Source organism: Hipposideros armiger, unplaced genomic scaffold (genome assembly GCF_001890085.2).
Source record: "Hipposideros armiger isolate ML-2016 unplaced genomic scaffold, ASM189008v1 scaffold_168, whole genome shotgun sequence".
NCBI lineage: Eukaryota > Metazoa > Chordata > Mammalia > Chiroptera > Hipposideridae > Hipposideros > Hipposideros armiger.
The window spans coordinates 1,107,776-1,131,111 of record NW_017731518.1 but is presented as its reverse complement, the minus strand read 5'-3'; the positions used below and the strand labels follow the sequence as shown (position 1 = coordinate 1,131,111).

The following is a 23,336-nucleotide window of genomic DNA, read 5'->3' as shown; positions in this document are numbered from 1 at the left end:
CCCTCACTGTGCTAAGAATCCAGGTCTCAGGAATGTGTAAGTTTTGTAACATGGAAAGCTCTATCACAGTGTGAAAGACTGTTTTTAGATAAATTGGCAATGAAAAGCTGTTTCATCTACCCACGGGAATTCATTTGACCTGGAATGTAGTGATTCAGATTGACAGTTCTAGAGTCCAAAACACCTGGGTTTGAATTCAGCTTTGCCAATTAGTAATGTGACTTTGAGCAAATTACAGCACCTCTGTAGGCATCACTTTTCTCATCTGTAAAAGAAAATAATAATGGTGCCGACCTCATTTCACGTTGTTAAAAGACTTGATGAGACAATGTGTGTGACAGCACACTGCACACAGGCATTATCCTGATATGGACTGCGGTTGGAGTGTATGGGTGTGTACACTGGGCATAGAGGATGACGGGGTACAATACTTACCAATTTCTACCTGTTATAAAGTGGACGTTCCCTTAATTGATGTAAAGAGGGAGTAGAGCATTCTAGCTGATCCAATGTTTTTGTTAATAGAAAAACTAAGTCTGCCATAACCTATCACTCATTTTTAAAAAAATATTTGAACTTTTAAAACTACTCAAAGCTCAGATGCTTCTGGGAATGACTGAACCTTTCTTTGCTAAATCAGAAGGTTTATCCAGAAAGGTTTTGGAACTTATAGTATGTCCACCTAGTCATCGGTTGTAAGCTTATCGATGGGGCTTGGAAAAGGTCCACCATGACAGGTTTCCAGTTGAAATGATGGTAGATGCTCTTGATCTTAGGGCAGAGGTCGGCAAACTGTGGCTCGCGAGCCACATGTGGCTCTTTGGGTCTCAAAAGTTTGCTGACCCCTGGAAGAGCCAATCCTGTCCCTCACAACAATTTAAAAATTATTAGAGAGCCAAAATATATTTTTACATCATCACCATTATGTAAATAATATCCTTTTAAAATTTTATAAATGAAACCATGATAGTTTCATTTTCATTTTCAATTTTACTTCAGAGCCTGTGGCTTGCAAGCCGCAGTTTGCTGACCCCTGTGTTAGGGCAACTGTCCTGAGATAACCCTATGTTGCTCTTGTATATAATTCATGTGAAGTGAGCCTGCCCTCTCTTGGTTTCCAGGAGCTTCCCAAGGACCCCAAAACTTCTCAGTATTTCTTCCAGTTGCTGGTAAGAGCATGTGTGTCTGTCTCACTATAAGAGCTGGGGCTTGAGCCTCATATGGGATAATCCTGGTGTAGGTGAGGATAGAAAGAAGTCTGGGAACCTGGGTTTCTGGGATGGGCTCTGTGTTGGTCATTTGTGAACCTCTCAGGTCTCAAGTGGGTGGCATGAGCAAGTGGAAAAATGTCACACTGGCCCATTTTACACATAAGGACGTAGTACAGGGCCGGCCGAGTGGCGCGTTGGTTAAGAGCTGGTTTGGGACGCCAGAGGGCCCCGGTTCGGATCCCACATATGAGGGCCAGTGACACTGCCCTCCACAGCTAAGATGCTGAACAACAGCTCAACCTGGAGCTGGGTTGCCGTGGGTTGCCGGCAACGGCATAGGCTGCAGCCCCTGCTGCAGTGGGTTGCCATGGGCTACCGTGTGTAGCCAGCAGCCAGCGTGAGCGGCCAGCAGCCACTGTGAGTGGCCGTCCAGAAGCCGGCAACTGATCTGCCCTGCCCGGGAAGAGCGCAATGATGGTGCCAACTTGGGCAAGTGAAGCAACGTCCTCCACAACTAGACTGAAGAACAAAAGGACAGCAAGTTGTCTGTTCCCCTTCTCCCAATTCCCCAGCGCTGTTCCAATCCCCCAGTTCCCCAATAAAAATCTTCAAAAAAAAAAAAAAGAACGTAGTACAGTAATACCTTGGCTTGCGAGCACAATTTGTTCCAGAAACAAACTACTTGTATTGCAAGACATTGCTCGTTTACCACATTAAAATGTATTAGAAATGTTTGTTCATTTTGCAGAACACTTGCAAACCACGTTACTTGCAATCCAAGGTTTTACTGTATATGAAAAAACTGCCATCCTCCCAGGGGAGAAAAAAGGCATTACTGGGGCAACTGGTTTACTCTCTGGGTGAAAACATTATGGCAGATCTTTCTACACTTCGTACATCTGAATAAGTTCTTGATACACTGAAAAATAAAAGATAAAAATCTAGAGGAAAAAAATCTAGAAGAAAATATTAGTAACCATAGGATCTGTGTCGGCAAGGAGACAATTAGAACAGTGAAGCAAATCATCTTATTACTTATATTTGTATTATTATCCCAATGAATATTTACATGTGGAAGAGACACTGAAAAGACAATACCTGGAAATAACAGGGGTTGCTTCTCCGTGGTGGGGTTATGGGCAGTTATTATTTTTTTTATACTATATTTTCAAGTCTTTAACACAGCAAGCATATGTCATCTTTATAACCAGATAAACATTATTTCAATGACAAAGAATCTGAATGAATGTGAATCTAAGACTAATGAAAGCGCAGGTCTCCCCATCCAGCGTTCACTCCGCTCTGCCCCCATCTCTGCTGTTTGTTTGAGCCCCTGCCTGTATTTATGTTAAGTCTGTGGCTCCCCCTTCCTTCCCACAGGAGCATTCTGTACGAGACCTGGTGGGTCCGGGCCCCTTCACTGTTTTCGCACCTACTTCTGCAGCGTTCGATGAGGAACTCCGGGTAAGCACGAAGCTTAGGCAGGTGGAAGACGTCTGGGAATGGAGCACAGCCTTTGGGTGTCGCCCTGGAACCAACCGTGGAGACGCTTCTGGGCAGATTTAGGATCAGCTGGAGCTGACCAGCTGTCCAAAGGGCTGCCTCTCATCATTGGGACCCTTATCAGGGGAAGCATTCAAGTGGGTTTGGGGTAACCACTGGCCAGAGACCCTCTAAAGGACATTCCTGAACAGAGTAGGAGGTTGGGAAAAATCAACAATTCTTAAATGATCCAAACCTCCCATAGACACCCCCGCCCCCCCCCCAAACTTAGGCATGCTGGATTAAAGGGATTTAAATAGGTTCATTTCTTGCAGGGCTTATCAGAGCCTTTACTGTTCTTACATTCACTGGGACTCTTCATGCTGGACTGCCCATTAATATGTAATAATGTAGCAAACATGTCTTGAGTATGTCACATACTGTTTCTAGTGCCTGGTCTATATTAACTCATTTAGTCTTCATGACAACCCTGTGAGCTGAGTGCTGTTATTATCCCCATTTTACAGTCAAGGACATTAAGAGGAGTAACTATCTCAAGGTCACATGATTAGCAAATGGTGGTGCAAAGACTCAAACATGACCCCAGAGCCTGTGTTCTGAACCACCGCATACGCTGCCTCTCTGTGCATATATTTTAACATGGCTTTTTTTTTTTTTTTTTTTTTTTTTTTTTTTTTTTTAGCTGAGCCATCCTGGCCCCTGTTGGCAGCTCAGCGGCAACTCAGCTCGGGCTGGGAATCGAACCAGTGACTCTGTTGCTCAGAGCTCGCACTCTTGAGTGAGCTCTTAACCAACTGAGCCACTCGGCCAGCCCTTTCTGTGCATATATTTTAAACATCAGCAAAGCAGGGACACAAAAATAATTTTTGAAAGAATTTGACACTTGATAGTCTTTTCTTGAAGGCATCAAAGGAGCTATCATAAATCAATGAAAACCATTATTACACTGACTTTATGATTAATATTGTTTGTACTTTGATTTACAAATAGAGAAGCACTGTGATCTTTTCTATACTCAAGATTTAAACCTGGCCCAGGTCCTTTTCCAAGAGGGGAAAACAAATGCAGTCTTTCCTAGCATCGTTCACAAGAAAACTCTTTTTTCAAACAGCATCTCAGAGGACTTGGGGTCCTTGCCACATGTGCTGTGAAATGCTGGACCAGAGGAACTCCAAGTTCCCTTCCATGTTGAGGTTCTACAGTGGAAGCAGGAAAGGAACCAGGGCCACCTTCTCCCTCTTGCCTGAACACTCTCTAACCCGAAACCCTGAGTCCTACTCCCCAAAGTCCGGGTAGAGAGAGAGAGGTGGGTCAGCACACAGAGCAGAGGACAGCACAAGGGCAAGTGGGAGCAAAGGGCTCCTGGCTCTGGCAGGAACCCTCCGATGGTCTATTACAGGTTAAAGAGTGGGACAGACAGGGCCTAATGCCCCAGGTGCTTCGGTATCACGTGATCGCCTGCCACCAGCTGCTCCTGGAAAACCTGAAACTGACCCCAAATGCTACTTCTCTCCAAGGAGAGTCAATTGTCATCTCTGTCTCTCAGGTAAAAGAGGCCACTTCAGGAAGGTGCCCATTTTCCTGGGGCCTTCTTTCTTCTCCTCTTCCTTAGAGTAATACCAGTAACAATAATCATCATCATCATCATCATCATCATCATCAACAACAACTAGCGTGTTGAGTGAATTCTGTATACCAGGTACTAAATGTTTGATATGTACTAACTCATTTTAATCCTCAAAATAATACCAGAATCTAGATCCTATTATTTTTTCAATGTACAGATCAGGAAACTGAGCTCAGCAAGATTAAGTGACCTGTTCAAGGTCACCCAGTCAGCAAATGGTGGAGCTGGAATTCAAGCTCAGAGGAAGGCAGCTCCAGGCGTTCAGCAGAGAACTGCTTTGGGCAGCCTTGGTCAGAAGCTGGTGGGGGATGAAATGTTTCGGTCAAAGCCACTTGACCTTGCTGGTTCACTCCCTCCCCACAACATAGATAGGAATGACGGCTCTAGAATTCATGGCCAAAGGAAAAAAAAGTGTGTGGTGGGGGCAGAAGGGAAGGTTGGCATTACAAAGGACACATGTGAACGAGAAGCCAGTTTTGATCTGCTTGTTGTTTTGTGTTTGAGAGTCACAGTGAAATGACTGTTTGGGTGGATTACTGGCTATGAACTTCTCCAGGTGAAACGTAGGTCCTTGTCTCAGTTTCCTTTTTATCATCATAATGAAAAAATAAAATGCTTGACTTGGATCTTCAGATTTTGCCCACAGCTCTACTTACACGGTTCACTTTTATGACCATTAAACATGTTGGTGAGCATTCTGAAAGAAGGAATTTTGTGTCTGCTTCTATTCGTGCTCATTTTTTGTCTTTTGGTTGATTTCAGGACACGGTGTATATAAATAATAAAGCTAAGATCATATCCGGTGATATCATCACGACCAATGGAATCATCCACATCATAGACAAATTGCTGTCTCCCCAGAACCTGCTTATCACCCCTAGAGACGCCTCTGGGAAGATTCTGGTGGGTGAACTCGCTGTCATGCTCTCAGCACAGAGTACCTGATAATACCAATAATGTGTTATTATCTCCATTTTGATTCTGAGGCACCGTTTTGAGACATTTTAATTTTTCTGCTTTAATCTCAAGCTACTATTAAAAGCCTAGTAAATATTATTTTTAGTAAGACATAAGGAAGTCTATTTAAAATAAATACACCTTTTTTCATCAGTTTTTCTTTAGTATCCACAAGGGCAGGTGGTCTTGCATAGATTTGGAAGATGGGAAAATTACAGAGATAGATGGGGGGAGGGCTCACTAAAACTAAAGCTGGAGTAAAACTCCTTCTTAATTGACAGAAAGGACCATTTTAACTTTTATTATAATTTATTCATATTGGGCAGCATCTGCATTGTAGACAACAGAATCCACTATACCTAACTTAAATAAAAAGGAGTTTCTTAAGATATTAACATCCCCAATTCTCTTGGAAAGCCAGAGAGCCTAATTCAGATGCTGCACAGCTAGGAACATAGCAGCCCAGGGACCCTGGAGAGGGAGGACCTGATTTCCCCACAGGGCTATTGCAACTGTACCAGCTCTGCCAGTGCCCCGTCTCCAGCCTCACCACATAGGACACAGCAGTCTGGATACCAGATGCCTCCACCATTGTGCTTGTCAGAAGATCTGACCTCCCTGCCAGCACCCACTGCCACCTCTTATTGTTACTGTCCACCAATGTCTTGTACAAGCACTTCTCCTTGGTGGATCCTATATCACTATGGGGCTCTAGCTGCAAGGCACTCTGGGAAAATATAGTGCATAGTCTTTGACCTTCTGTAATACAGAAATGCAAGGGTACGACAGAGCTGGAGTGGGTGCCAATGAGCCAATCTATAGTGCCTGCCATGTTATTTTATTCTGTTGAGCATTTGTTAAAGTACTTTGTGAACTGTATGAGGAAAGGTATCAATCCCATTCTTATTATCTTGGCAGCAAAATCTTACGACAGTGGCAATAAACCATGGCTACATCAAATTCAGCAACTTAATACAGGTAAAAACCTAGGAGAAAAGGTACCTCAGGGGATAACCTGCCTAAGGTTTGGGGAAGGTTTTTTTTGTTGTTTTTTTTCTGTTGTTTTGGTTTGTTATTGTTGTTTTGTTTTGTTTGGGCCACTAGCCAGTTGTTGTGAGATCCGTGTGGGGAAGTCCTAATTTCCTAGATACCAAAGTCATTCTCTGCCGCTCCATTTCCAAAACGTTGTATAGTTTGTTCAGCTATATAGTGTACACTGGCCAAGTTAGAAACAGAAGTAAGTGAGGCTACAACGAGGGACAGGAACCAGGACATGCCCATCCCTGAACTAGGTGCTTCACATCCAGAATTATGGCCTTCACTGTAGTGATGGGGAGAGAGGCTGAGACAGAGAGTTGGGGCATCTATGCCTGGGAGGCAGGCAGAAATTACATTTAAAACCTTGTATTTCTGACTTCAGAGACTGTTCCTAAGAACTGAGTAGAGAAACTTGGTGTTCAAACAAAGATTGCAGAGGAGACTCAGGGAGAGCAGGGTTCTCCTCCTCCTGCCCCAAGAAGTCCTGCCCCCTCTCCACCTCCCACCCCACCCCCCAGCCCCGCATAGCACAGTCTATAAGCTTGCAACTTCCAAAATCGTCTGGGGCTCAGGCTGTCTGGGGAGCTTTTTGAAATGGAGATTTCAAGGTGTTCAAGCATGAGACTCTCTAGGGATGTTACAGACAAGTCACCTTTGCTCACCCACCCACTCCCAAAATCTTATTTATAGTCCCCGCCACACATGGGCGTCAGGTCTGGTTGAACATAGACTTTTATAGCAAACTAGGAAACCTCTCTGGGGCTCAATGAAAGGAAATAATAAAGCTTACTTCACAGGGTTACAAGAAAAATTACAAAGAAAAAATATATTATGATGCACCTAGGTTGTAAAAGGCTCTCAAAATGATCCCTCCCCATTTATCTGGCAATTTCTGTTTTGAGTCTGAGTGATCTAGAATTCTTATAAATATACAGAAGCATCTCAGTATTGGATAGGTTTCACTTTTTTTAAATGAAATATGAGAAAAGTACGGAATGGGTCTTTCAGAAATTAAGCTATCTGGACAGGAGTAGTAACAACAATAAAAAATTTTTTAAAAAGACAATCATTAAAGTCTATTTCCTTATTAACAAAGTCCAGAATTTGACTTCCTGTTTTTTGCTTTTCTAATTATTCTTGGAAAACTGAGGGAGCCAATGGCTGCAGTGTGATGGGCCTCTAGTTTCTGGCTGTATCATGGGACAGGCACAGAGGGGACCATGCCCCACCCCATCCCCACCCCCACCCCAGCTGCCTTTGGTTCTCAGGCCCACCCTCTGCCTCATGGCTGACCATCTCCCTGTGTTTCAGGATGTCGGCTTGCTGAGTGTCATCACTGATCCTATCCACACTCCAGTCACTCTCTTCTGGCCCACGGACCAAGCCCTCCAAGCCCTACCCCCTGAACAACAGGATTTCCTTTTCAAACAAGAAAACAAGGACAGGCTGAAGGAGTACTTGAAGTTCCATGTGATCCGAGATTCCAAGGTATTCTATGTCATGCAGATGTGGTGCAGGGAAGCCCCGGAGAGATCCAATCCAGGGGCGGTGAGTGTGTCTCTGCCTCCACAGAGGCCTAAGGACCCCCATCCCTTGGTGTCCTCCTCTGACTGGCCCTCATTAATTGACCCCTGCAGTATGCCACGCCTGGCTGTTTCTCCCACATGCATTTTTTTTTTTTCCCTAACTTTAACCAATACCCGAGAGCCGCGTTCCTCTCTGGTACAGCAAACCGGCCCTTTCTCTTCTATCGTTCACATGGCAAAATGGCTGCGGACCACAGTTCCCAACTTCCTCCAGATGGATTCTTTCTCTCCCAGTTCCAAAATTTCTAGGCAAAGGACGGATTCATTAGCTGCAATTAGTTGAACAACTAATCAAGCTGCTTAACCGAGCCACTGTGCTCAGGAAATCCAGATCTTGCAGGAGCCTGGCAGCTCTTGCTAAAACTCTGCCACTCTGAGTCCTCAGCTAGGACGCATGTTTCTCTCCAGGAGTGAGTCTGTCCAATCCAAGAATGCCAACTGTCCTAACTTCGGTGAATTCATAAGACCCGTATGAGTTTCCTAGGGCTTCCACAGCAAATTACCACAAACTGGGCGGCTTGAAACACCAGAAATGTATTCTCTCAGAGTTCTGGAGGCTGGACGTCTGAGATCGAGGTGCTGACAAGACTGTCACTTCTCGAGGCTCTGAGGGAAACTCGGTTCCATGCTCCTCTCCTAGTTCCCGGTGGTTGCCGGAAATCCTTGGGGTTCCTTGGCTCGTGGATGCATCCCACCAGTTGCTGCCTCTGTTGTCACATGGCTGTCTTGTCCCTGTGTGTTCCAGTGTCTGCACATGGCATTCTCCTCTTCTCTCTTTTTCTTACAAGGACAGCAGTCGTATTGGATTAGGGGCCCACTTTACTCCAGTATGACCTCATCTCCACTAATTACACCTGCAATGACCTTATTTCTAAGTAAGGTCACATTCTGAAGTAGTGGCAGTCGGGACTCCAATAAAACTTTTGGGGGGACATAATTCAACCCATAACAGTGCCCTATGCCCTTTTCCTAATGCACTCATCCTGCCATTGGCTTCCCACACCAAGATAGCATCTTCCACAGACTCCCAAGCACAGATCGGGGACAGAAGGGTGACGGAACATGGTCCAGCTGGTGGAGACTTTTCCTACAGAATTTCCAACCTCCTAGAGGGCCCATGATTATTATTATTCCTTTTGATTATAGCTACTGTCATTTTAAAGCTGGAATTAGAACACTTGAAAAAAAAACTTGAGTCTGAATTTGGTCTGTAGGCAAAGCTCCTTTGGGCCCTTCTTCAGCCCAAATTTGGGGTATTAATGTGCCACCCTCGCACCTATAGGTTTTAGCAGTGGACCTCCCCAGAACTGCTGTCTGGAAGACCCTGCAAGGTTCAGAGCTGAGTGTGAATTGTGGATCTGGCAGTGACATCGTGAGTATTATCACCCAGGTGGGGGATAACATTATCAGCATTCTCCAACCACTGCCCTTTCAAGGAGATGTTCATCGCCCCCCCCCCGACCTTCGCTGACAGCAAGCTCTTTCCCTTCATTGCCATGGGGTGTAGTCCCCCTCAGAGTAAGTAAGTGGATATGAAAAAACTTAGAAATCCTGGCCAGCCCAAGCCCTGGAAGCAGGTGTCAAGGAGCCCCACATCCCTTATACTCGTGGAGAGCAGCTTTTAGCATTTATAATAATTAATTAATTAATTTACTTACTTATTTACTTATTTAGCATTTATTTTCCAGTGTAAAACACTTCCCTGGAGCAGGCAAGCGCACTGCTATCCCTTTCCCGTTCTTCCCAGCCCTACTGTGACCTCATCTCCAGCTGTCTCTTGACAGTCAGAGAGAGCCAGCTCTGGGCCCTGCCTTCCTAGATCAGCCAACAGAGAGGACGTTTGTGATTCTCACCTGCTCTGGCTAGTTCCTGAGCAATTTTACCTTCCTGTAATTCCATACGATGAAAGGCTACGATAGGATAATAGTAGCTGCATCCTATAGCCTATATATAATGGGAAGCCCAGAATGACAGTGGCTTAAATATATAAAGGTTTCTCTCTCTTGTAAAAGAAGTCTGGAAGTGGCCAATCCAGAGTTAGTATGATGATGGCTCAGTGGGGTGGCTCCTTCTGTATTTCTGCTCCGTAGCACAAGTTTCCAGCCTCAAAGTCACCTCAAGGTCCAACATGGCTGCTGGGGCTCCAGCCAGCATGTCCACTTTCCAGGCACTAGGAAGGAGGACGGGCAAAAGGGAAGCAGCTCCCAGATGAATTCCCTTCAAGGAGCTTCCTGAGAAGTCCCATACAACATCCTGTTTACATCTTACGACCAGATAGAATCCCTTTGGTGTTTGAATTGGAAAGGCATTGACTTTATAACTCAATATAAGGAATGTTAGCATCTTTGCATTCCAAATTCTGGAAAATTATCCCAATGTACCTCACACTGTCGAGATCAGCTGTAATATCTCCATAGACCAAACTGGACACCTATCAAACAAGCATCATAAGAATGCCCAATGCTTGTTCTGTGTGCTAATATAGCTTTCAGAGCACTTCGCAATGTATTATTTAGTTTGATCTTTATAATGACCCTATGCAATGGAATCATTAATCCTATTTACCTGATGAAGAAAATTCAGCATCAGAGAAGTTCACTGACTTGCCCACAGTCACACAGTACGTAAGTGGAAGGGGAGAGATTTACCCAGTTTCCCAGTATTCTTTCCACTGATTCTCACCATCTGTCCTAGCAATAGATGCTGAGATGTATCTTGTTTTTCTTCTCACAGAGCTTTCTAAAAGTATTTTGCTCACTGGGAGGGGGTGAGGGAAATGTATCCATCAACTTACTAGCTGGGAGGACCTTAGGGAAGAAAGTGCTAAGATCGTTGCAAGTATTCAATGAAATAATGTATCTAAAGCACAATTTTGACAATGCCTAGTACATATGAAGAAGAAGTGATTGCTTTCATTATAAAGTTCAAGTCTATTTCCTGTATATCCCAGAAAGAAAATTGTGTCAGGCACTTTGCTGGCACTAGATAAGAAAACTGGGTTACTGCACATGGAGGGGCCACATCAATGAAGTTTATCCTGAACCACAGACATGTCATCCCTGTTCCACCCTCCCTCACCCTCCCCCCACTGCCACTGTTTCTACTTTGGTACAGGCCATGTTGCAGAGTGGCCAAGAGTGTGGGCTCAGAGGTTGACTTCCTGGGTATGAATGCCTGCACCACTTATTAGCTGCGTGACCTTGGGAGTTACTTAACCTCTCATTGCCTCAGTTTCCTCATCTGTAAATGGGAATACTAGCAATAGTAGCTACATCCTAGGGTTGTTGTAAGGATTGAAAGAATTTGCACAGGCAAAGCACGTAGAATAGGACGTGGCACATAATACATGCTGAGTGGTTCGGATATGTACATATCTATATATGGACATATGGATATATTTATCAGTTCTTTCTGAGTCTTGCAGGTGCTAATTATATGGCCTAGGAAGGGAAGAAGAGAAATCTGAGAAGGTCTGTTGACTCCTCTCTCTCTCTCTCTCTCTCTCTCTCTCTCTCTCTCTCTCTCCCTCCCCCTCCCCCTCTCTCACAGGGTGAGCTCTTCCTGAATGACCAAACATGCAGAATTGTACAACGGGAACTCTTATTTGATCTGGGCGTGGCCTACGGCATTGACTGTCTACTGATTGATCCCACCCTGGGGGGCCGCTGTGACACTTTTGTCACACTCAATATCTCGGTCAGTGCTAAAAACACTACTCTTGCTATGGTAGGAGAACCTTGGGCCAAAGAACAGCTCTCATGATGCAGCACAGACCCTGCTGTGAAACCACTGAGGGCAGGTCCTCAGAGAGCCTGGCCCCCAAAAGATCAGTGTTCTTCAGATTCAGAATCAACAAGCATCTACCTCGCCCTGCACAGGCCTCGTGCATTTTCATTTCTCCACCCGCCCACACAATCCATTTATTCCCTCACCATTAAGGAAACCGTTGTTGGGTACCAATCATTTGCCAGCTATTCTGCCAATCACTTTCAAGCCCACCCATCCATTCAGCCATTCACTCATTCATTCAACAGACATTTTTTTTGAGCTCCTGCCAGATTAAACCATATGAAATTACCATATTGGACAGGGTGTGACTACAAAACTGGCAATTTCACATGGTTCAATCTAGCATTATATGCCACCCACACCGTCATTTATTTACTCACTCATTAATAACACTGATTGAACTTATATCCTGGACCCTGCACTGTACATGACATTTTCACATTTCACACTCATTCATCCATTTATTGAGTTTGGCTCCTACAATAATCCAATAATAGAAGTCATTATCATCAACTCTATCATGTAGATTTGGAAATTGAGCATCAAAGTGGGAAAGCAATTTACATGGCAAAGTCTGTCACCAGTTGAGTTTGGCAACTACCTGGCAACTTGCAGGCCAGGTACATACCCCGAATTATTAGGATACCAAAGTAGGAGGTAAAAACCCAGTTTTCCTTTTGACTGTAGAGGGTGTGACCTTCTTAACTTCCAAAGCTTATTCACATGCATTTTTCCAGTTAGTCACTTTGCCTCACCAATCCCCTGAAGATCAAAGGGCAGAAAGAACTATTATCCCTGTTTTGTAGATCAGGACCTACAGTGTGTGTGTAAGGCAGGATCAAAGAGTGTGACTGGCCAAAGGTATCACAGCTGCTTAGTAATGGAACCGACAGCTACATCCACATTTTCTGCTGCCGCTACGCTATACACCTGTGTGACACAGCCCTGGCCCACCTCTGCGTAACAGCAAACATTTCCCTTCAAAGAACTAAGCCAAGGAGCTGAGGTCCAAGACAGACTTTCCGAATTCTCCATGGTTAAATTACGGTGTGTCTGCTTTTATATTCTTAAGCATAGCTGGAATCTTAATCAAACTTAAGTTCTTAGTCAGCTCATCAAGGCATTAACCAGGGACATGTCCTCCTGTTTGCTGATATTCTTGATTTTTAAGTGTTTCCTTTTCTTGAATATTAGGGGGATTGTGGGAGCTGTACCTATACTCCCAGCTGCCCAAGGTGGACAAAACCAAAGGTAATTATTAATTCTGTAATAATGTTTAGAGAGAAATAGGTTTATTTCATTATCAGACCCCAGTTTTCTGTGAGGTGTGAGTGAGCATGTGTGCCTCTGTTTGCATCTGTGGGTGTGTTGTATGATGGTGATTTATGTCATTCTTTAAACAACTGGGCCGGGGGGTTGAGAGATGAACACTCGTAACCTAGGCAACCTGTCAACCTGGCACTGTCTAGAAAATTCATGGGATTTATAGACCTAGAAGGGACTTCAAAAATGATTATAATGATAAAAATAATAGCTGCATTTTGTTAGCTGTTGTAAATGTCCCTGATTCTGTGCCAGACCCTGTATTTATACGTCATCCCTATTGTTCATTATAACACTTATTTGACATTATTTTTACCTCTACTTATGAAAAAAAAAATGAGTCTCAGAGAGCATAAGCAATCAGCCCAAGGCCACACAGCTAGCAAGGAGCAAAGCTAACAGTAAATCCCAGAAAGCAATGTAAGAGTAATGGTTAAGCCAATGAAATTTGGAGTTCACAGATATAGGGTCCAATTCCAGTGGGTTGTTTTTGGCAAATGACATGCTCTATGTTTTCGCCCTGTAAAACTAAGCTAATAACAACGTTGTGTGTGGATATTAGGAAAAGCAGTTTTTAAAATGTGGATACAGAGCCTGACACATAGTAAATGCTCATTAAAATTGGTTTTATTATTTATTCCAAAGCCAAGTTCTTTCTACTCTACTCTACTAGTAAAACCTCTAACGAAAACACTCCCGCAAAACAAAATGTAACTCATACCCTCCCTGCTGATGATTTGGGGGCCTCGCCACCCCTCCCATGATAGAAAGCTACCTCTCCCGCACTCCCTCCCGAAGCAACCTCACCTTTTGCAAATACTCCAAGAATCAGCAAGTCCTTCCTCTTAAGACTGGGGGGAAAGCTTTCTAGCTCCACACCCTCCCCCACTGATTTGCCTAATCTACACCTCCAAGAAAAGAATTCCCTGTAAAGGCCACTGAGCCCCATTTTCAATTTGGGCAGTACCCGGATAATCCACTGGGGGCAGACTAGAGCCCAAGTCCAGGCGGGGGAAGGTGAGGGATGGTTCACTCTTTTCCTTTAGGGTGTGAAGCAGAAGTGTCTGTACAATCTGTCCTTCAAGAGGAACCTGGAAGGCTGCCGGCAGCAGTGCGCCCTGGTGATCCAGCTCCCCAAATGCTGCAAGGGCTACTTCGGGAGAGACTGTCAGGGTGAGGGCGCCTCTTACCCCCGGAGATTCCAAAAGAATTATACAGTCATTACGCAGCATTTGCAAGTTTGGAAAGTACTGAAATTATTCAGTGCGTGGGTTGGGGTGGGGGGAGGGCAGGCATGCATCGCTTCTGGTGACTCCGCTAAGAAAAGATCCAAAAGCAACCATTCTGATGAGTTATGTAGCCTTCCTCCTACTTTTTTCTTTTGTCGTAGTTTGGGTTTTTTACAGTTGAGAGTCTTGCAACTGTGTATCGTGCTTTTTTGCTTACCATTATTATAGCATAAGACATTTCCCATGGTGCTAGAAACACCACATTTCGTTTTTCATTCTAGTCCACGATACTGATAATCACGTGAATTTAAATGTACCTAATAGAATTCTACGTTGGCAGGGCTCTATATTAATATGTGGCCCATTATTGCCTGAAAAATAAACTCTGTTATAGGATATAGAACATCACCCTCCCTTACTTACCTCACCAGGAAAGGGCTCCTTGACAAAGGGCATTTGGGCCCATCCTGAAACCCCTGTGTCTAGACACAACTTCTAACCCATAATACATCAGCAACAGCAGCGTGACAAATGTGATGCATGGCACTTCCCATCTGCCATGCATTAAGTGAGCGCACTAATTGAGTGCGACTCCCCAAATATATCAATACATTTACACCTCAGAACAATCCCTAAGAAGATTACATTGCTATCCCACTTTACAGATGAGAAAATGGAGGCACAGGAGGATAAGAAGCCAGTCCACGACCCCACACTGTGTCTAGAAGCCATAGTTTTAACTACCACACGTACTCTATTTATTCTGGTCCAGTTAGAAAATTCTGGGCTGGCAGTCCACACAATTACCCAGCCTCCGCTCTCCACCACCAAAGTGTGGACCATTCACAAGAATCAGTGCCATCCCTTGTATTTGTTCCGTGCTTTGTATTTTCAAAATGTTCTCAGTTATAGTACCTCATTTGACCCTCATGTCACAAGGTGGTATAGGTCAAGTGGGCCTATCATCATCATCATCATCATCATCATCATCATCATCATCATCATCATCATCTAGAGTTAAGAGAACTGAAGCTCAGAGCAAGTTCGTTATTCAGGCCACAGTGACTCAAAGCCAGGTCTCCCAGCCCACAAATACAGTGCATGGTTCAGCATATCACCCTGCCGAGGTAGAAACCTATCGGATACATTTAAGTTCACATCCCATAGGCCAGTGGCTTGCCTTAAATATCATGACATGAAGTGGGTGTGTCCACAGAGCCACGGTCCCTCTGGGCTAATGGAGGTCAGAACCCACAGCTAATCATGGGTTATCAGCACATTTACAAATGCCGGGGAGACTGATGAGTCCCTGCTGTTTCATTTCTTCCAGCCTGCCCTGGAGGACCGGATACCCCATGTAATAACCGCGGTGTCTGCCTCGATCAGTACTGGCTCACGGGAGAGTGTAAATGCAACGCCGGCTTCAATGGGACGGCGTGTGAGCTGTGCTGGCCAGGGAGATTCGGGCCTGATTGTCAGCGTATGTGGTACCCACTCCCCTGTGCTTTAGCCAGATCAGCTGTGTGCTCCCCGTCCTCATCCACACATCCTCCTGACCTGGAAGCATCCTTCTTCCCCTTTCTCCGGCTACCCACCTCCTCCTATCTGCCTGCCCTTACATGCTTCCCCTCCTGGGATGCAGTCCCAGTTTCCATCCACTGAAAGAGCTTCATCCCTAAAAGTGAAACTCACATCCCCTGCAGCCAAGGTAAGCTGTGCCTGAACAACATCCATTCATTCAATTATTCAACCAACATGTATTACTGAGTCCTTACGGATATTGATAGCTAACGTTTATGGAGTGCCTACTATGTGCCAAGCAGGCATGTTTTACCATTTACCCCTCACAGCAACCCTTTTGAGGGAGGTACTGTTAATATTCCCACTTAGCAGATGAGGAAATAGAGGCACAAAGAGGCTGAATGACTTGCTCAAAGCCAGGAATTGTTCTAAGTTGTAAGGATACAGTGGTGTGGGAAGGGGGCAAAATCCCAGCTCTCAAGGAGTGTACTCGTATAGTCAAAGGAAGGAAACAGATAAAAACTGCAGTAACAAAAGTAGTTATAAAAGGTTCTTTGCCAAAATTTAACATTTCAAAATTATATATGCTTCTGTGTTCCAGTCAAGGTGGCACAGTAGGTAAAGGCTGTGCTTATCTTCTTTCATGGTCACGTCAAAATTACAACTAAACTACAAAACAACCATAATTGAGAATCACCTAAAATCTTGCTGAACCAAAGCCCTACAACTAAGGACATTCAGAAGAGTCCACCTCGAAACTGGTAGGAAGTCCCGAGACGCGCGGAACAGGCTGGTCACCCACCCGCATGTGACCGTTAAGAATCAGGAGGGATATCTCAGCTTCCCCCTGTGTAGAAGTAAGGAGTTATAGCCCCTCCCCAGCCCACAGTTCCAGTGCCACGGAGAGAAATCCCAATAATTTCTGGTTGTGAAAACCAGCAGAGATTGTGACTGAGTGAGATGGAGGGCAGCTGGAATCCCAGGCTCTCCTCTTAAAGAGACTGTGCACGAACTTACGCACCAACCATATCACTGGCTCAGAGCTCCAGTTACGAGGCACAAGCTAGAGAAGCGACAGGGACATACAGGAGCGAACTGAGTTGTCTGATTTCAGGACCAGGGCTGGAGGAGCAGCTTTCTCCCAGACAGAGGAGCTGGTGGAGGCCATTGTTTCTTTGCTGAGCCCTCCCCCTTCCCGGCGTACAGACGCAGGCAGCCGCCATATCTGAGTCTCTATCCAGCTGGCTAATGCAGTTCCTTCTCCCGTGATTTGAGATCATGACCTGCCCAACTTTGAGGCACACCCAAGCAGCTCCCAGTGGCTTTTTCGTACAAACCACCTGCCTTGGCTCATGCTGCAGACTTTCCTATGGTCTCTTAAAGGTTTGTGGAACCCAGGCAAGAAGCCTCTGGCTTGAGCATGTCCAGTACCTCTGGCTGAGCAGTCCTAAACCTGACACTAGTGGCAACCAGCTTTGGTTCATGGTTTGGCCTCTCAAGGCACTTCCAAGCACAGCATGGGCAGCAGTGATCTGCATATTGCTTTGTGGCTCCTGCTGAGTGGCCCCAGGTGGGGCACAGACTGTGAATGAAATTGACCTGCAGCGGGTCCCCTCCCAGTTGGTCCTGGCGCCCCCAGCGGCCAAATTCAAAACAAAATGGAGCAACGCCCAGCTGCCTCCAAGGACGACACACCCAAGGGGTAGATTGAGCAGACACCAGAGTCCTGCTGAGGCAGATCCTGCTCTGTAGGGTCAGCCCCTGCACAACAGCTCTTCCACTATAGCCAAGGCCAGTCCTCACAACCAGTGAGCCCAAGGGTCAGTCCCTCCCACTGATGTGCAAATAGCAACCAAGGCTCAACTACAAGAGGAGAGTACACACAACCCACACAAAGGACACACCTGGAGTGTGTGGTACAAGTGACGAGAAAGATTATGCCACCAGCCCCACTGCACACCTACAACATACATAGGCCACTCTACTAAGACCAGGAGACATAGCAGCCCTACTTAATACATAGAAACAAACACAGGGAGGCAGCCAAAATGGGGAGACAAAGAAACATATCCCACATAAAAAAAACAACAACAACAAAAACAAAAAAAACAGAACAAAGCCCCAGAAAAAGAACTAAACAAAATGGAGATGAGGAATCTACCAGATACAGAGCTCCAAACACTAGTTATAAGGCTCCTCGATGATCTCAGGGAGAACTTCAACAAAAAGACAGGAAACATAAAAATGGAGATAGAAAACATGGAAAAGAACCAGTCAGAAATAAAGAATACAATAATGGAAATAAAGAATACATTACAGGAAATCAACAGTAGGTTAGATGAAGCAGAGGATCCAACCAGCGATGTAGAAGATAAGGTAGCAGAAAACACAATCAAAACAGAAGAAAAAAAAGAATCTAAAAAAAAAAGAGAGTTTAAGGGGCCTCTGGGACAACCTCAAGCACACCAACATTAACATCATAGGGGTACCAGTAGGAAAAGAGAGAGAGCAAGGAATTGAAAACATATTTGAAGAAATAATGACAGAAAACTTCCCTAACCTGGTAAAGGAAATAAATATACAAACCAGGAAGCACAGAGAGTCCCCAACAAGATGAAGCCAAAGAGGCCAACACCAAAACACATCATAATTAAAATGCCAAAGGTTAAAGACAAAGAGAGAATCTTAAAAGCAGCAAGAGAAAAGCAGTTAGTTACCTACAAGGGAGTTCCCATAAGACAATGAGCTGATTTCTCAACAGAAACTTTGCAGGCCAGAAGGGATTGGCAGCAAATATTCGAAGTGATGAAAAGCAAGGACCTACCATCAAGATTATTCTACCCAGCAAAGCTTCATTTAGACTCGAAGGACAGATAAAGAGCTTCCCAGACAAGAAAAAGCTAAAGGAGTTCATCACCAGCAAACCAGTATTACAAGGAATCTTAGAAGGACTTCTTTAAGATGAAATTTAAAAAAAAATAAAACCTATGAATAATAAAATGGCAATAACTACATACCTATCAATTACATTCAGTGTAAATGGATTAAGTGCTCCAGTCAAAAGATAGGGGAGATGAATTGATAAGAAAACAAGACCCTTATATATGCTGCCTACAAGAGACTCACTTCAGATCAAAAGACACACAAAGACTGAAAGTAAAGGGAGGAAAAAGATATTTCATGAAAATGGGGGAAAAAAAACCCAAACCTAGGGTAGCAATACTTATACCAGACAAAATAGACTTTAAAACAGACTATAACAAAAGACAAAAAAGGACCCAGTAATCCCACTTCTGGGTATTTATCCAAAGAAACCCAAAATGCTACTTCAAGGGGACATGCTTATGCATATTTTCATTGCAGCATTGTTTACAATAGCCAAGACATGAAGGCAACCTGGGTGAATGGATAAAGAAGAGGCGGTAAATATATACAATGGAATATTACTCAACCATAAAAAAGAATGAAATCTTGCCATCTGTGACAACATGGATGGACCTAGAGGGCATTGTGCTAAGTGTAGGAAGTCAAACAGTGAAAGACAAATGTCATATGATTTCACTTATAAGTGGAATCTAAAGAAAAAAATAAACAAATGGAACAGAAATAAACTCATAGATTCAAAGAACATTTTGATGGTTGCCAGATGGGAGGGGGTTTAGGGGTGGGTGAAAAAGGGGAAGGGATTAAGAAGTACAAATTGGTAGTTACGAAATAGTCATGGAGATGTAAAGCGTAGGGAATATAATAATATGATAATAACTATGTAAAGTGCCAGCTGGGTACTAGTCAGGGGGATCAATCCCTAAATTACATAAATGTCTGACCACTATGCTGTACACCTGAAACCAATATAAAATAATATTGAACACCAACTCTAATTGAAAAATTAAAAGGGTAGGGGAGATAAAGAAGAATAAGAGGTTCAAAGTTCTAGGTATAAAACAAATAAGTCTTAGGGATGTAATGTACAGCATAGGAAATATAGTCAATATTATTGTGATAGCGTGGTACGGTGTCAGATGGTTGCTGGGCTTACCATGGTGATCACTTCCTTAGCATAGGGAATATAGTCAATATCAATAACGGGGTAATAACTGTGTTTAGTTCCAGGTGGGTACTGTTGAATAACTATGATGTACACCTTAAACTAACATAATATTGTGTGTTATCTATATTTTAATTTTAAAAAAAATTTTAATTATAAAGGTATAAAGAAATTAAAGCAGGTAAAAGGGACTGTGGAAGAGAGATAAGCAAGTGCAAAGGCCCTGAGGCAGGAGGGGGCTTGGCAAGAACAAACAGCAAAGAGGCCAGGTGGCTGAGCGGAGTGGGCAAAGAAGAGGGAGAGAGGACGGAAATGAAATCTGAAGGTTGCCAGGGGCCAGGTCATGTAGGAACTTCTCTGCCAGAGAAAGATCTTTGGCATCTGTTCTGAGTGTGATGGGCATACTGTAGAGGCTTGTAAATGGAGGAATGTCATGAGCAGAACAGAAAGGTCACTCCAGCTGCCCTGTGGGGAATATACTCCAGGAAATCAAGAGCAGAAGCAGGGGGCTGGCCAAATGGCGCGTTGGTTAAGAGTTGGCTTGGGAGCGCAAGCTCTGAGCAGCAGGGCCGCCAGTTCGGATCCCATATGGGCCAGTGACACTGCGCCCTCTACAGCTAAGATGGTGAACAACAGCTTGACCTGGAGCTGGGCTGCCATGAGTGGCTGGTGATGGCATAGGTTGCAGTGGGGCTGCAGTGGGCTGCCGTGAGCCACTGTGAGTTGCAGACAACCAGCGTGAGCGGCCAGCAGCCAGCGAGAATTGCCGTGAGCCACCAACGACAGCATAGGAGGCAGTGGGGCTAGCTGACAGCCAGCATGAGCTGCTGTGAGCCACCATGAGTGGCCGTCCAATGGCTGGCGACCAATCTGCCTCACCCAGAAAGAGTGCGATGATAATACCAACATGGGCCAGTGAAGCAGCGTCCTCCACAACTAGACTGAAGAACATAGGGACAGCAACTTGTCTGTTCCCCTCCCCCAATTCCCTAATAAAACCTTTAAAAAAAAAGCACAAGGAGCACCACCAGCAGGGTAAACTACTGCAACAGCCTAGGGGACAGCTGGCGCTGCCTGGGGCTAGGGCGATGGTGCTGGAGGTGGCAGAAGCAGAAGGATCAGTACATATCTTGAAGATTTTACTGTTAAGTAGATTTCTCTGGTAGGAGAGCCAGATAAAATACATTTAAGTTCATGTCCCATAGGCCAGTGGCTCGCCCTAAAATAAACATCACAACACTATTCTGTTTCATACCCCATCCCATTCTCTACATCCATTTTTATAACACACCATATTTATAATTACATGGTCAGTAGCCAGTTACTCCTAGGCTGTAAGCTCCATGAGAACAGGAACCTTATTTCTTATGTTTTCCACTGTAACCTCATTGTCTAGTTACTGTCTGCTCCATGACAGCCACTGAATAAAACAGTTTTTGAATGTTTGAATGAATGAATGAATGAATGAATGAATGAATGAATGACTACGGCATAAGCAGGGTGCCTCCCACACTGACAACACAGCCAACAGGTGGTCAGTGAGCGGCTTGATTGGATTTCAATCCCTGATCACTGATTACTGATCACACTCCGATTTGTTTTACAGCCTGTGGCTGCTCCGCCCATGGACAGTGTGATGATGGGATCACAGGCTCTGGGCAGTGCCTCTGTGAAGCAGGATGGACAGGCCGCCTCTGTGACACTCCGGCAGGTCTGTTATGGGAGTGGTTGGTCAGCCATAGTAGCATGAAGCTACAGAGAACCCTGCTGAGAGCGTCCAACTGAGAGGCTGGGGATCTGAGCAACACCTGGGGGAACAAAAATAACACAGCAGATGTTCCCTTTCCCGCGTATTAATAGAAAACATGACTTGGATCTGTGGCCCCAGGCGTCAGGAGATTTGGCAACTTGAAGAAACACTAAATGAACAGGTTTAATTCAAACCCTTGCAACAAGCGTGCAGTCCTGTGCAATCATGGAAGGACCCGCCTCAGGCAAAGAATACAGGATCAGACAGGAAGGGTCCCTCGGAATTGTGGTCCTGGGCCCAGATGTGTACAGACACAGAGGCAGAATGGTTTCATAGGAAACGCCCAGTCATGGAGTCCAGGATCTGACCCCTGATTCTGCTGCTCACTAGACACACGGCCTTAGATAACCCACCTGCTCTGAGCCTTGACACGCTCATCCTGAAAAAAGAAGTGCGTGTTGCACACTTTGCAGGGGGAGGGTTGTTGTGAGGGTCAGAGAGCAGGTTTTGAAGTGCCCTGTATATGGGGGCACTTAAAAGCAGTACTACCATTATCACTGTCATCATTATCATCAAGGCCGTAATCCTCATCCTTACTGAGCAATCAGTATTCTGAGGCCTCCCTCGTACCCAAAGCCCTGTGTTCTGGCAAAAGTTCTGAGATGTGATGGTTGAATTATCCACTATGAATCACTGTCATTTCATCCTCCCTGGGGGCGGAAGGGCATGGCTAAGCTCTTCCTATGGGCTTTGGCAACCTGAAGTTCCAGAATTCCAGCAGTGCCCTTATCTCCAGTTCTTCCTCCTTCCCTAACCCCTGCAGCCCCATCCAATCACCAGAGCTCCAGACTTGTCCCAAGCTTGGTGGTGCCCTCAGAAGGCTGTGAAATTTCTCCTCCAATTTAACCGTCTCCTTCTGGAACCCCATGCCCTTAGGACCAGAGAGCTAATCTGCCAAATTCATCTCTGCTAGCAAATTTTGCAGTATAAAGTTTTAACTGGTTGCCCCTAAAGTTATATTTGCATTTTAATCTGATTAACGTTGCAGAAATAATGTCTCAGTATGAAGGAGTAATTCCGGAATCTCAGAATTTCCAGGCTAGGAAGGACCTTAGCAAATCAACCCATCCTCCTACTGTAAGGCGACACTTTTGAAACACAGTAGCAGGCCAGAGAGTCTTGGGAAGACGCTTTAGGTGGATCTCAACTCTTTTCACCATGATGCAGGATGAATGGTGACCTTTTTCTTTTCAGCCCTGCCCCCAGTGTGCACACCTCCTTGTTCTACTCGTGCCACCTGTAAGGAGAACAACACCTGTGAGTGTAACCTGAATTACGAAGGAGATGGCATAACGTGCACAGGTGGGTCCCCTTCGTGCGTGTGGGAAATAGCAGCGAGAGCGGGACTCAGGCAGAGTGCCTGGGCTCCATCCTGGCCCTTCCACTCCCTGCCTGGGCCACTTGGCAATACTCTCTGTGACTCAGTTTCCTTAATGGGTTTGCTCACGCCTGACCTATCTACCTACCTCCCAAGTCATGGATTTGAAATTGCTTTGCAAACTGTGATGTACTTTATTTTAGAGTGTTTTTCTAACTCTATGAGTAATCCAGTCTTATTTCAAAAAAACTCAGAAAATACACTACCGTATTTAAAAAACAATAGTTAAACCTACACAAATTTTCACCACTCAGTGAGAACAACTCTAAACTTTGCAAAGTCTGTCTTTAGTCGTTAGGACATCAGTTCATCCACA

The 23,336-nt window shown here is 44.8% G+C and overlaps 2 protein-coding genes across 2 annotated transcripts in view; one reads left to right on the top strand and one right to left on the bottom strand.

Moving 5' to 3' along the window:
- The window catches only part of NT5DC3 (5'-nucleotidase domain containing 3), a 204,881-nt gene that overhangs the window by 103,232 nt on the left and 78,313 nt on the right, over positions 1-23,336 (bottom strand). The gene's annotated exons all lie outside the window — the stretch shown is intronic.
- STAB2 (stabilin 2) overlaps positions 1-23,336 on the top strand; it is a 145,820-nt gene that overhangs the window by 103,179 nt on the left and 19,305 nt on the right. The window contains exons 46-58 of the mRNA XM_019651878.1: positions 1,122-1,169; positions 2,592-2,675; positions 4,114-4,260; positions 5,104-5,244; positions 6,217-6,276; positions 7,648-7,824; positions 9,205-9,294; positions 11,472-11,618; positions 12,906-12,962; positions 14,081-14,207; positions 15,594-15,743; positions 21,439-21,543; positions 22,837-22,944. Coding sequence (XP_019507423.1) covers positions 1,122-1,169; positions 2,592-2,675; positions 4,114-4,260; positions 5,104-5,244; positions 6,217-6,276; positions 7,648-7,824; positions 9,205-9,294; positions 11,472-11,618; positions 12,906-12,962; positions 14,081-14,207; positions 15,594-15,743; positions 21,439-21,543; positions 22,837-22,944 — 1,441 coding nt within the window. The remainder of the gene's footprint in view (positions 1-1,121; positions 1,170-2,591; positions 2,676-4,113; positions 4,261-5,103; positions 5,245-6,216; positions 6,277-7,647; positions 7,825-9,204; positions 9,295-11,471; positions 11,619-12,905; positions 12,963-14,080; positions 14,208-15,593; positions 15,744-21,438; positions 21,544-22,836; positions 22,945-23,336) is intronic.